At 38.9% G+C, this 13,140-nt stretch overlaps 1 protein-coding gene across 7 annotated transcripts in view; it reads left to right on the forward strand.

The window, feature by feature from the left end:
* LHX2 (LIM homeobox 2) overlaps positions 1-11,046 on the forward strand; it is a 33,878-nt gene extending 22,832 nt beyond the window's left edge. For 6 of the 7 annotated variants that reach the window (XM_075439210.1, XM_075439208.1, XM_009934867.2 and 3 more), the window contains exons 4-5: positions 213-418; positions 7,841-11,046. In XM_075439210.1, coding sequence (XP_075295325.1) covers positions 213-418; positions 7,841-8,128 — 494 coding nt within the window. In that variant the 3' untranslated portion in view covers positions 8,129-11,046. Of the gene's footprint in view, positions 1-212; positions 419-2,956; positions 3,069-7,840 lie in introns of those variants that run through there. The other variant, XM_075439213.1, reaches the window with a different exon arrangement.
* The last annotated feature ends 2,094 nt before the right edge of the window (positions 11,047-13,140 follow it).

A 13,140-nucleotide genomic window follows, 5' to 3' on the forward strand; every position in this document is an offset into this window, starting at 1 on the left:
AAAGCCGTAAAGAGGCAGGTGAGGGTCCTTGCAGGCTGGTTATTGTAAGGGAAAAATAGAAGATGCAGAAATGGAGGGGAAGGCAAGTAGGATTTGTGCCAGTACAATACATGCCAAGGTATGTTATTTTAATTGCTGCACTCAGATGAACTGCAAACAATGCTGGTCACAGAGCAATAGATTTACACGCCTTTTCCTCTTGTTGCCTTAAGCTTTAAGTTGCAATGAAAACGATGGTGACCACCTGGATAGAGACCAGCAATACCCCAGCAATCAAAAAACAAAGCGTATGAGGACATCATTCAAACACCACCAGTTGCGGACAATGAAGTCATACTTTGCTATTAACCACAATCCTGATGCCAAGGACTTGAAACAGCTAGCTCAGAAAACCGGCCTGACCAAGAGAGTCCTTCAGGTAAGAAGAGCAGTCTTTTGTCTGGAAAAGTAAATAAAATATCAATTTTGTATTTGAAATGGCTTGGATTTTGCTGATTTTCAAGCTTTTCTTAATCATTCATACCTTCTGTGAGTCTTCAGTTAAGTCCTAGAAAGCACGAGAAAAGTGATTTCTTTCCAGCTTCCCAAAAGTAGATCACTTGGGTTCTAATTTTTAATGACAGCTCTGAAGGTTTGGGGCCCTGCTTCTTTTCCTGTAGGCAGTTAACTCTGGTGCATGTTTTAGCTTCCAATCTGCTGTAAGAAAAAGTAAATTATATTAGTTAGTGTGTTCACTGTAACTATACAGCTCTTAATTTAGAAATTACTGTGAATGTTTACCTTTATAGAAGTTAATCAGTAGTTTGAATTTATTTTATCAGGACAAGGAGGATATATTTTCTTTCATAACTGAAGTGGACATAAATTTAATTTTTCAAAGATTAATTTTTTATTCATAGTTTAGTAACTTAGAATGAGAGGAGACTGCATTTTAAAAGTACTTTTTCTCTGAAAGCTGTATTTTTCTTGCTTCAAGGATATACGCTCCGTTTGAACTATTATGAGAAGCAAAGGTGAGAATACTAGTTGATTCAGCTCCATTTTAATTTATAGTTCTGATTCAAGAAATCAATTTTAATGGGCACTTATCCAAATAACTGTAGCTAGAGATAAATCTGGGCATGTAGGAGCCATGGCATTCCAGAATCTATTGCTGAAATTTTTAAATGGGTCTTCGCTGTAGCAAAAGAGTTGGTGAGCTTCACAGAGACAGGCAGGGCTCAGAGACAGACTCCTGGGAAAGCTTTGTGGACAGCTCTCGCAAATTCATAGGCAAGTGGAGGGCAGTAGGCAAAAATATTGAGAAAAACTGAATTCACTGGAGAGATTCTGGACCTTACAATGTCCTAACAGAAGAGGGAATCAAGGTTTTGCAGGCTTCCCAGTAAAAACTACTAATGAAAAACCATATGTAATTACTTCTCTTGGCCACATCCTCCGAGTTGGATTTTTTTTTGTTTTACAAGGCTGATTTGCGGTGGTGGAACAGATTCCTCCGACACAACTAGTGCACATCCGAACATTTGATGTAGTGTCTCTCCTAGCAGCTCTCCTTTATCCGTGCACATGGGCGAAATAATTTACTGCCTTTGTCTGTCCTTGTTTTGACACATCTCCTTTATTTTACTCTCAGAGTTTAGACACTTCAGTAGTATCTATTCAGTCCATTGCAGTGCACTCACACTTGAATTATCTGAGAAATTTCACATAGTACATTAAGAAATGAGATCAGTGTCTAGAAAGTGTCTTTCTCTTGATCATCTTTCTGTTCTTTCTCCCCACTCCACACCAACTTTGACTTCCATCCCTCTCTTCTCTTTTCACCTTACAGGTCTTGCCTTCCATTTTTTTTCCAAGCTGTTGTCTCTGTTTCTTCCTTCCTATTTGTGAATGTATTTCCTTGTCTCCAAAACTGGACTCTGTGTCTCCACTACACCTCGCTCCCTTTTTCCATTTCTTCACCGATTCTGTTTCTGTCTTAAATGTACCGCATCTTGCAGTTTTAAGGTTCTTAGTGGTTCTTCTTTTTTGCAGCAGTCCCTTACAATTCTACTAAACTTTTAATATCGTTTTGGTAGTTGGTGTTTAAATTCTTTTACTTTCACAGTTAAACACTGCTCTATGTCTGCGCTCCTCTAGCTGAAGAGCGGTGGAAGGGAATAGTTGGTGGTGAGGATTGCACCCAGAGGGTGATGCTGCTGGAGGCACTTCAGGAAAATGACTCGCAGTGATACTTTGTCTGGTATCACTGGAGATTTCCTGGCTGTTACGAGCACTTTCTACTCCATGCTCTTTTGAACTTTTTATTTGAAAATTAACTTGGGCCATGAAAAAACAAGCTTTTTCTTTTATTTTAGAAGCTTTGTGCCCAATTGGTTTATTTCTAACGTTTGATAGGCAATTTTTCAAACACTGAAGTTCACCTATAGGAGTTTCAGCTCTTTGCTGGGGAAAACTCTTCATGATGTTGGTTACTGAGATAGTGTCCCTTGTTAATTCTTTTGAGCCAGAAAGGCTGGCATTCCATCTGTGTCATTTGTTGAACACAAAGTAATTCACTGACACTATTGATCTAAACAAGCATCATTAATATTGGTCTGTGTTACATACCGAAGGTGTGTGGACTCCCAGACGTGCAAACACACTTGCCAGTAGTAAGATATCTTCCGCATTCCCTATGTTGTTCTTAAGCGTGTTGGTAAGCTGTTGTATCTTCTGTATGTTCAGATCTCAGTTCAGCTGATGAAGGATTGTGGCTCTTTGTATATCATCAATAGAAGGTATTTTAACAGAAAATACGAGGCAGCAGATCAGGAGAAACAGATTCTTTTTTTCTGAAACCAGTGTACTTCCTAAACACAGGTAGCAGAGTTCTTAGTGATTTAGGAAACAACTGTAGTGCCCGTACTATACAGACAGTCCCAGACAACATGTAACGAGGGTGCTTTGTTTGTAGATGAGTGGAGAACTTGGCCATATTCTTAATGATCTGTGATACCGGATTTGGAAGACCCAACTTCTGACTTTGCTTTCTATACAATTAGTCATCAGCTACACACATCCAGAAGTGGAATGACATGGAAATGTAACATACTGCTTTGTAAATTACATTTCCTTCAGTGGCTTTGCAATGCAGACTGTTTTCCGTAAGTAGCCACATTAGAATCCCAGTAAACCTATTTATATTTTTGACCCCTATTTTTATTTATTTTCATTCCAGTTAACTTTATACTTGAAATTTAATTCATAAACTTCTTGTACTGTAGCTAGGGAACACAAGTCCGTTATTGTAAGCTATCATTCATAATTGAAGTGACCAGCTAATTGCGAGCTAACTAACTGGCATAAATACTCCTCTGTTGGGAATTGGTCTTTCCTTCTGTGATTTTGGAAGGGGAAGGTGGAAGTGGACAGCCCTAAGAAGTTTTGGTTTGCTAGCTATAGGTATGTACCTCTTCTCTCCCCAGGAGTCTGAAATATGATTATCCATGGCAAAAGCAATTTCGGAACATAAAGCATTATTTTTCAGTGAGAGTCTTGCTTATTCTTTCTTGAGTCACTCCCCAGCAAAGTCGTTATGAAAACCCTGCAGTGATTACTGCACGGTTTGGACTTTGCTAATTCAGTTTCCGGTAGTCAACAAGCATGAGAATTTTCAGAGTCCTGCGTGGGCACCCTGTGCTACCTTTTGGTGAAGGTTTGCCCTAGGACAGCATACTACAGATTCTTTACTGAGCCTCCATTCATAAAATATCCCATAGTTCCCCTTTAACTGTGTGGTTAATAATTACAACAGAGTAATCAGAAGGTGTGTGCAATGAATGAACGTAGTTTGCTTTGTGGTGCAATATCCTTTATATTTTTGTTTCTCCACTTACTAGTCCATAAAATTTGGTAAATCTAAATGTCTCCAGGTAGCTGTCAAAATGAGCAACACTGTGATTAAAAATTTGTTTCTAGCACAAGCTATTCATGAAACTAATATATAACAGTTGCAACAATGGAGGTGTTACAAAAAATAAAATGAAGTTATTTGAGGCAATTAGATGGTCTCATTCACTGCAGTATCTGAAGCCTTTACAATACTTAGTGTATTTATTTTCAATACTTCCCTGTCATAGGGAGATGTTATTTTATTCCTGTTTTACTTGATGGAGACAGAGAGTTAGCTTGCACAGATCACTGAAGAGATAGCATGATATTTTAACCACAGTAAATATTATTCTGCTTAGCTGCTGTGTTGTCCAGCTGCAGGCATCCAGCCCCGCCAACCAGAATGTGGCAGCATCAATGGTGGGGCTCACAGCTGCTTTTATTTGTCAGTGGGAGTTTTGGTCTGTATTTTCCCCTTTGATTTGAAATAGCTCAGCCTTGTAATGATACAGTTGGACGGAAAAAACACTAAATACTTCCCAACGATTTCATTTATTCCTCAGTACTGAAGACCGGATTCCTGATTGTGTAATTGATGTGAGATAAATCCTTCTGGAACAATTCTTTCAGTTATGTGTGTTTGAGTTATTATTTCTTTACTCTACGGTAATACTGTTACAGGTGCAGGGCCTGAATCGCCAACGTGAGCATACAGCACTACTGCCGTTCTGCCTGGGCAACCCTGACTTGCCGGCTCTTACACACGGCTTTGCACAGCTTTAAGCAGGGACACGGGGCAGTGGAGAAGCAGGCCTGCACTCCTACAGCTCAGAAAATATAGTTTTAATTCTTTCACTGCTCTTCAATGCGACGTCTTTGCTGAATACTGTCATCTCTTAAGTGCATACCAGATTATCACTACTGCGATGATTATGTTATCCCTTTCTATCATAAGACAAGGTATTTTCAGAATTTCAGTTTAACAAATATTTAGATGCCTTTTCAGTAATAATATGAATATTTATTATTGGACAATTTTAAAGAGCTTTACAACCGTTAGCTGATTAACCTTGGCAAGATCTTAGTGAGGAAGGAAGTGAAAGTAGTCATGCAATCTCTATTTTTGAATAATACTTACAAGATTATGCAATGTTTTCTACATCTAACATGAATTACCACTATTAAAGTGCCGATGAACCATCTTCTATGTGCACCTCCTGAAAGCAGCATGAATGGTCATTGGTAAGGGGATCTGAGCACAGGTTTTCATGTTTCATGCAAGATGAAGGGGAATACATAAACACTGATAATCTTGCTCATTTTTCTTTACATACTACATGTTTCAAATCACAAACAGAAAAAACACTATAGAGTCTCTCGCCTTGTCAAGGTTAAGGAGCAGTTGGACGTTTAGGAACAATGTAAATAAAGAAAATACTTGTGGTGCCTTCTACAGTTTTACACACTTCAAACATGAAAATTGTGTTGTGACTAGGAATGGAAATGTTACTTATATTTGGGACTGCTGCATATAGAAATATGTGTGTTTTTAATGAACATAAGTGTGAAATTACGCAGTAGTATGTGTATATGCAACTAGACTAGTGGTTTTGTCTGTCCTGTTTTCGTTATTGCATAACTATGGTACTCATCCATAGCAACAGTGGCAGTCTCTAACCTTCCCTTTCACCTTCATATGTATTATCCTTTTTACAATTGCTAGAAGGTATATTAAAAAAAATGAAACCCAAATTACTTTGTGGGACAAATATAAATTACCTCTTACTGAAAGGTAAAAAATCCCATAAATGTTCAAATTGCTGCTTTTTACCATTCCTAAGTAGTTGGAACTTGAGACTTTGTGACTTGAGTGATCAGAACAAACTGATTTGCTTCCCTTGCATCCCCTGCACACGAGGCTCCTCGCCTTGCTCAGAACCCTGCGCACGCCCTTCCACGCCTGCCTTCTCACACGGCGCTGAACGAACGGCCAGAGGAGAGGACGCTGGTTGTGAATGTGTCTGGCAAAAATATCACATTCGGTTTTGCTTGGTTTTGACCACACTGCTATCCTTTAACAGCTTTACCACTACAATGGACCATGTTGTAAAATCATGAGTGTATTTTTACCAGTGCTAGTTTAGAAGTTTTTTGTTTTCTTGTTGTATATGAAACGGATATGTAGCCTTTAAACTAAGTGTTTTAACAAAGGAAATGCCTGCATAAACTGTTTTAAAATATTAAGCTTTCAGAAACAAGGACCTGGAGGTTGTGATTTCCATACAGCTCATGAATGCAGCTCATATGGCCACTCCTAGAATTTGTGCCTGAGGATTATTTCCTCACTGCATTCCTTGGAGAGAGTGCAAGAGAGAGAGTGTGCACCATAAAGACCCTTGGCTTGGGCAAAAAGCTTCACAGAGAAAAAGTAAGAGTGCTCAGTAGAGGGAATTTGGGTCTGGAGCATCCATAGATGAGAAAAAAAACAGTCAGAGGAAAGCCAGTTGAGATGTTCATCAGTTCTAACTGTGGCTGGCAAGCTGAGAGTGCAAAGAGAACACCTTACAGGACTGCTTGTGTTTACGCGCCGCTCCTCTGTCAGTGGTCTGGCTTCAAGCGGATCCTATGGCAGGGCCCATGCTGTTTCAGAGGTAGAGGTCAGAACTTCTGTAGAGGTTGATGTGGCCTCGTGAGGTCAACACACTCAGTTTCTCTGTACTGGCCGCAGAGGAGAAATCTGATGGAGATACTGTTTGGCTGGGCAGATCGTTTCCTTCCTCTGACAGATACAGGGATGATGGGCATCGTTGCATCTGGAATGGAAGGACTTGGTCCTAGTCCTTATAGCAGGTCAACGTAAGGACAGCAGGATCAGGACTGAGTCTGTTGTAAAGAAGGTGACAATGACAGAAGGCCTTGTGATAAATAAGCACAGTGAAATTCAGCTAGTTTGTAGCGGTAAAATTATCTGGTGTCAACATATATCAGGTTGAACACAGGGTATTTCATGACATTTTCAAATTTAGTCAAAGGACTATGCTGTACTTAGGTTTCATGCAAGTTTCACAAATACATTTTATTTTAACTATTTTCAAATAGGTCAGAAAAATATTTTATCTTTAAACAAATCCTGCAGAGAGTGGAGAGAATTATTATCTTGGAGCTAAACACTGAAATCTAATGGAGACAGATGAAGTGATAGCTTTTGTCCTTCACTCAGATAATAATTACATAATGCAAGAAGTAGCAACCTTGGAAAAATTTCTGTACGTGGATGTAATTTCTACTGAAATGTCAGTTTTTAATGCAATGGGGGTCTTTAATACCATTGAAGTCTCTTTTCCCGACATCACTCCAGTACTGAAAACATTTGAAAAAGGAGACTGGCGTAGGCAAAAGGAGCTGAAGCATTTGAGAAGAAGAGTAAGAGAGAGGGACAGTCCTTTTAGAAAAGCGAGAGCACTGCTGACACTGAGACAGGGGAAGTTCCTGGGAGAGCTCTCGGGGCCGCAGGAAGGCAGGGTGCTGTGGTCTGTGTCACCTGCTGCTTACGATGGGAGATGGACTTGAGGTACAACGTGCTGAAACTTGTTGTTATATTCGTCAGATGCGTGATGTCTGCCTCATCCAGACAAATACTTCTGGGGTTGGAGGCAACCGAGGATTCATCTGGGCTGCCAAATTTCTAAGCATCTTTATACATAACCTTGACAGAAAGACTCCTCTCCTCCATCCTCAGTCCACTCCCGTCCCAGGCAGACTGTTTATACAGGACTGCAGGAGAGGGAAAGAGGAATGCTTTGCAGGTGTGCAGAGGACACGTCTCATGACTGGGGCTACTTTTCTAACATTTACCAGTAAATACACCTCCCACAATACAAGCACTGGTGAATTTGTGAGTATGCTTTTGCTTTTTTTAAAAATTGCAGCTCTTTAAATGCTACCCTGTTATATTAAATTATTTCAGGTTTGGTTTCAAAATGCTCGAGCCAAATTCAGACGGAACCTCTTACGTCAAGAAAACACAGGGGTGGATAAGACTTCAGACTCAACACTCCAAGCAGGGACCCCATCAGGTCCTGCCTCAGAAATATCCAATGCCTCCATGAGTCCATCCAGCACTCCCACTACTTTAACGGACTTGACTAATCCTACTATGCCTACTGTGACATCTGTCTTGACGTCAGTGCCGGGAAGCCTTGAGGTTCATGAATCTCGAAGTCCTTCACAGACAACTCTTACAAATCTTTTCTGATGACTATTTCCTAATAATTTCTTTAAAAAAGAAATTATTCTTAGTTGAAATTCCAAGTGTATTTTAATAGAGGCTTTGAGCAACTGACTAACCACAATTAGGATCTCTCCTAAAAAACGGAAGGAAATGTAGTGTTCTGGTATTACGGAGTATAGACTGAAGAATAACTTGGAAGATCTACTGCAACACAACATTTGTGTAACTGTACAGTTTTGTGGACTGAGCAAGGGAAACAGCAATTAATTTAAGTTGGCTAAAGCTTCTGTATTTTCAAAGACTGCCATGTGCCTTATATACTGTTTTATCTACATACTTTGGATTCCATGTCTACTTCTCTCTTTTTCTCTCTGTATATTTATGACCAGGGCAAAAATGTTAAGAGTTTGTTACTTTGAATAGTCCTAAGCCTTTCATTGGTTGCTTTGTTGTTTTAGAATTTTAAGGTCGAAATCTGTTCGAATACCAGAATTTGTAAAATCTAACAGTAATAAAACCACTTATGGAAACTACTTGGTAATGGCTGCAGTTACGTTTAACATTAGTGTCACAATAAAGGCAGGCTTTCAAAAGGATTAGAAGACTGCACTTCAAAGACAGTATCTGCCTAGGATAAACTCTAAGTACGATGTATGCATTCCTCCTGTTCCTGAAGTATATATGGGTAAGAAATCCAGCTTGTACAACGGTCTAGGCATCTTCATTACAGAGAAATAAATAACTGTTAGTTGCAGGTAGAAGTTATCAGATAATGTTAAAATTCTAAAAGACAACCTATACTTCATTTTGCGTGAAAGAAACTTGACTTCAGCTAGCATTTATGAAAACAGTCTTGCTTTTGTGCAAGAGGTGGCTCGTCCCGCTTCATGGAGGAGGCAAGCGGGGTACCCGACAGCTGTGTGGCCACAATCAGTCTATCACAGAGGTGGACACTGGGTAACACAGGCCCTAGCAAAAAACCAGAAGTGTTTCAGGTTATTTTACAAGACTGGTGGGCAAAGTCGAGGCAAAATGATGTTTTGGAAAGTCACAGCCTTACATTTTTTGTAATACTTTGAAGCAAGGAAGACTATGATATTATCAATACTAATGAAAGTGGTTATTCCTTTAATGATTACAGACCTTTCAATACAATTGAATTCCTTCTCCCCTAAAAATCTGTGCAGAATATAACTCATATTTTGAGATTTTTTCTATTGTTTTTAAAGACGCTTTTCTGTAATTAAAGAAATACCTCAGCAAAGCTTAAATATGTATAAGAACGAGTATACACTATGCTGTTTGCCCAGTAGTTTTATAGACTTTGAGTGGTACATAAGATGCATATGGTTGTTCCTTTTCAAACCTGGCACAATCAGTTTATTTCAGTCAAATGTTAGGTTGTGTGTGGCTAGCTCCCTAAAACTAATCCGTCATTCCCATTGGATCGAAATTGTTAAAAGATTATTCCAAATAAACAGCAAGATAGGTGCCAAGATTCATGTTCTTTGCCCTTTTCAGTGCGTTGAAGATGATTTAGTAGGCCAGACCCTTTAGTAACACTGTTCTGGTTTTAATAGCGCTACATTTATTCAGCTTTCTCAGCCGAAAATTTGCCCTTCTTATGCAAGCCAAATTCCTATGGAGATCAGTGAGAGATCTCAGAGCATGAGGACTGTGGGATAGAGATGCTGACATAATTAGGTCATTTATTAACCTTTTTCATACTTCAGCTTAAAAAAACCCACAGGTGAGTTATCTGAAAAGCAAGATAGTCCTAAAAACATCTTCACTAGCTAAGATCTGTGAAAGCGTTTACGTTCTGGTCACTGAAACCAGCAGGCTAGCATAGCTATTTAAGTTTATGCACAATGATGAACCATTAGAAAAGATAATTTGGGTTGAATTAATAACTGTTACAGGTTTGTGCAAGACATTCTTCCTATAATATAAATGTCTAATAAGGAAATTGTGCTGGTTAGTGGACTGTAAAAGAGTACATATGCGCCTTTCAAAGATTCTCAGACACAGAGATTCTGCTGTACGTAATGTTTTGTTCGTTGTCGATTACCTTGGAGATTTTTTTTTTTTACATGCTTAGCTGGATCTTTTTTTAATTTAAAAGGCAATGTTGGTCCACTGTTAAATGGATACAGCCCATAATTAAAAACCCCGTGTATTAACCTGTAAACAGTTTAAAAAAACTGAATCCTGAATTCTCAAGTGTTACGGCGAATGTAGCGGATAACAACTCAAACAGTTCTTTAAAATTACAGTGCTATTGCTTATGATCTTGTATTTCAACTACCTGAATCCACGCAGACGGAAATACCTTTCAAATCAATTCTCAATATTGCCTTTTCAAATAACTGACATTTATGAAGGGGAATACTCTCATGTTAATCTTATCTAAAACCTAGAAGAGACAATTAGAGAAATTGTCTGGTTTAATCAAATCAGGGATTTTGCATATAAATAAGAGACAATATTCTATGTAGGGTCTTTATGTAGGTGCATTAGGATTCACTCACTGGCTCCGATGACCTATGTTGTCCCCATGATTGTTTCAATCCTGTGGTATTGTTTGGTTGTTTAGAGCTTGTTGGTTTTGAATGCTGTACATTTTTTTACTACTGCAATCCTAATGTTTCTTCACATACTTGTACAGTTCCACATTTGATGTATTAGTCTGAAATTCTGTTAAAAACATGAACAAAAATGGAAATGATATTTCTTTGGAAGTGTATTTTTACTGTATATCTAATTTGAACTAGTTGAACATACTTCTTTACATTTTGCATGATAGGTGTGTAGTTCATTTTTTAAATATGAAAGAGACTTAAGAGTAACTTAGAATGAGAATATAATGAAACCTATACAAATATGGAAAATACATACAATGATTTGCTACTTTTTGACTCAAGAAACTTTTTGAAATACATTTTACCTAGTTTATTTAAGATAACGCAGATCTTTTGTCTTTGAGTTCATACATAATACAGAATGCGAAAGGGGATTACACATTAGAAAAACTTTCAAGTCACCTTGGTACTCGACAGCACACTGGATTGTTCTTGTCAGGCAAAGAGAAAGGATATTTGATTTTAAGAATGCTGAATAAATATAATTTGATCTACAGTAGACAAGGCCAACATTACTGTAAGTGATACATAATCACAACTTTAAATTTATTGACACTATTAATAGCTACATTTCATAAAACTTATTTTTCATTCAAATTATCTAAGTTTGGGAGGAGAAGACTGAGGATCATTATACTAATGAAGAAGCTGAATGTCTGCCCTGGAAGCAAAAGTCAATTTATTAAATATGCTGTGGATAGAGAAAGTGCCTCCGGGATGTTTTGGTTTCTGAGCTATCTTTTCTTCCTAGCTGTTAAAAAAACAAAATACTTAGAGCACTTTTCTATAACTGTTATTTTTTGTCTGTTGGAAGGTAAAGACTAAAGCTTAGACACCTGTAATAATAATCCTCATCTAAAGGAAAAGGAGAAAAAACTCACAAATCAAAACAAGAATCAGGCTCCATACTTAGGCATGACAATAGCAAAGACATCCAGGTGACTAAAAGAAGTTCTGTGTGTACGTGCTTATGGTCTTCACAGTGACTTAATAATGCTTGGGAGGAGAGATTGTAATTCCAAGTGAATTATGATTTTTTTTTTTTACTTCAGAAAGCCAGGACTCATTGCATAACTGTGCCGCTGTTTTTTAAAATGAAATTAGATAGAAGTTACCATTAGAAAGGGTCACAACATCAAATACAGTGTGACGAGATTAGCCTAGACATTTTAAGCAGGAATTTATTTTCCTCCTTTTCTTTTCCTTCCATCTTTTTAACCCTGGTTCTTCTCCAGGAGGCATCATGAACTGCTAGGAATAGGCTGTTTCCGTTAATGAAGGGCAGACCATCTTCCTGCCCCACAGCTTGGGTCCTCCTGCTCGCCTGCCTTCCCCGTCCCGGCACTGGCCGACACTCCGCGTTTGCCTTACCCCGGCTGACTGTCCACAGCGGCTACGGAGCGAGTCCTCCAACCAGCCAAACGCTGCAGTGGAGTTTTTCCTAACTTGCAGGAATTTATCCCTTCTGAAAAAGGAGGATTTAAACAATTTCTGGTAGCAATTATTTTATCCATAGCTAAAATAACAATCTGTAAAATGGATGGCTTCTGCGTTTCTGAGATCACTTTGACCTGCCTTTGAAAAGGCTACAGGTGAAATGTATGTGCAACACATCCAATTCACATTAGCGGCCGGGCTTTGGGTGGGTGTGAAACGCTTGTGTGTCCACATTTTGGTGCATGCGATTTTGCAGTCGCCAGCTATCGGCATTTCTGCTTTCCAAGGTTACAATATCACACCTCCCTTCCCAGACCTTCAACTCCTTTTTGTCTCACCCTGCGAGTGAGTTGATTGGAACTCTGCTTAATCCCATACTTCAATTAATTTTGTGTGTGTCTGCAGTATCTTTGCTTAAAAAACGAAGTGTAGAAACCACAAACACCATTGGCACGCTCCCAGACGCTACGTTTAAGGCTGCTCAGAGTCCCTGGTATGATGCGTCACTACCCATGTAGGCAGCAGGCACTACATGCAGCATGGTCTGTTCTCATTCCAGTTAAAGAGAAGCGAAGGAATAAATACTTGACTCTTGGTCTACAGAGAATAAAAATGTGTTTTAAGGGTATCTTAGGACTGGCAAATCAATGTAAAGGGGAATAAAGAGGGCAGATTTTTGACACAGGAAGCTGCCATGGTTATGAAGACAAGCAGCAAAGCAGCTAGACTCTGAGCACTCGTGTTGTCACTTCTGTCTGCGGAGAGATGGTCTTTAATTCATTGCAGGCTTTAGCTGGGATGCTTAAAATGATGTGGAAAGTGAAGAATCGATTTTGACTCTGTCATAACTTTAGATGAGTTACCAGTAATTTGACTGAAAAGCAAATGGGGGAAAGATGTCTGCACTGAATAGCAGAGTGATGCCTTGTACATGTAAATCTGCTGCTAACAAAGTGT

Source organism: Opisthocomus hoazin, chromosome 19, assembly GCF_030867145.1.
Source record: "Opisthocomus hoazin isolate bOpiHoa1 chromosome 19, bOpiHoa1.hap1, whole genome shotgun sequence".
Taxonomy (NCBI): domain Eukaryota; kingdom Metazoa; phylum Chordata; class Aves; order Opisthocomiformes; family Opisthocomidae; genus Opisthocomus; species Opisthocomus hoazin.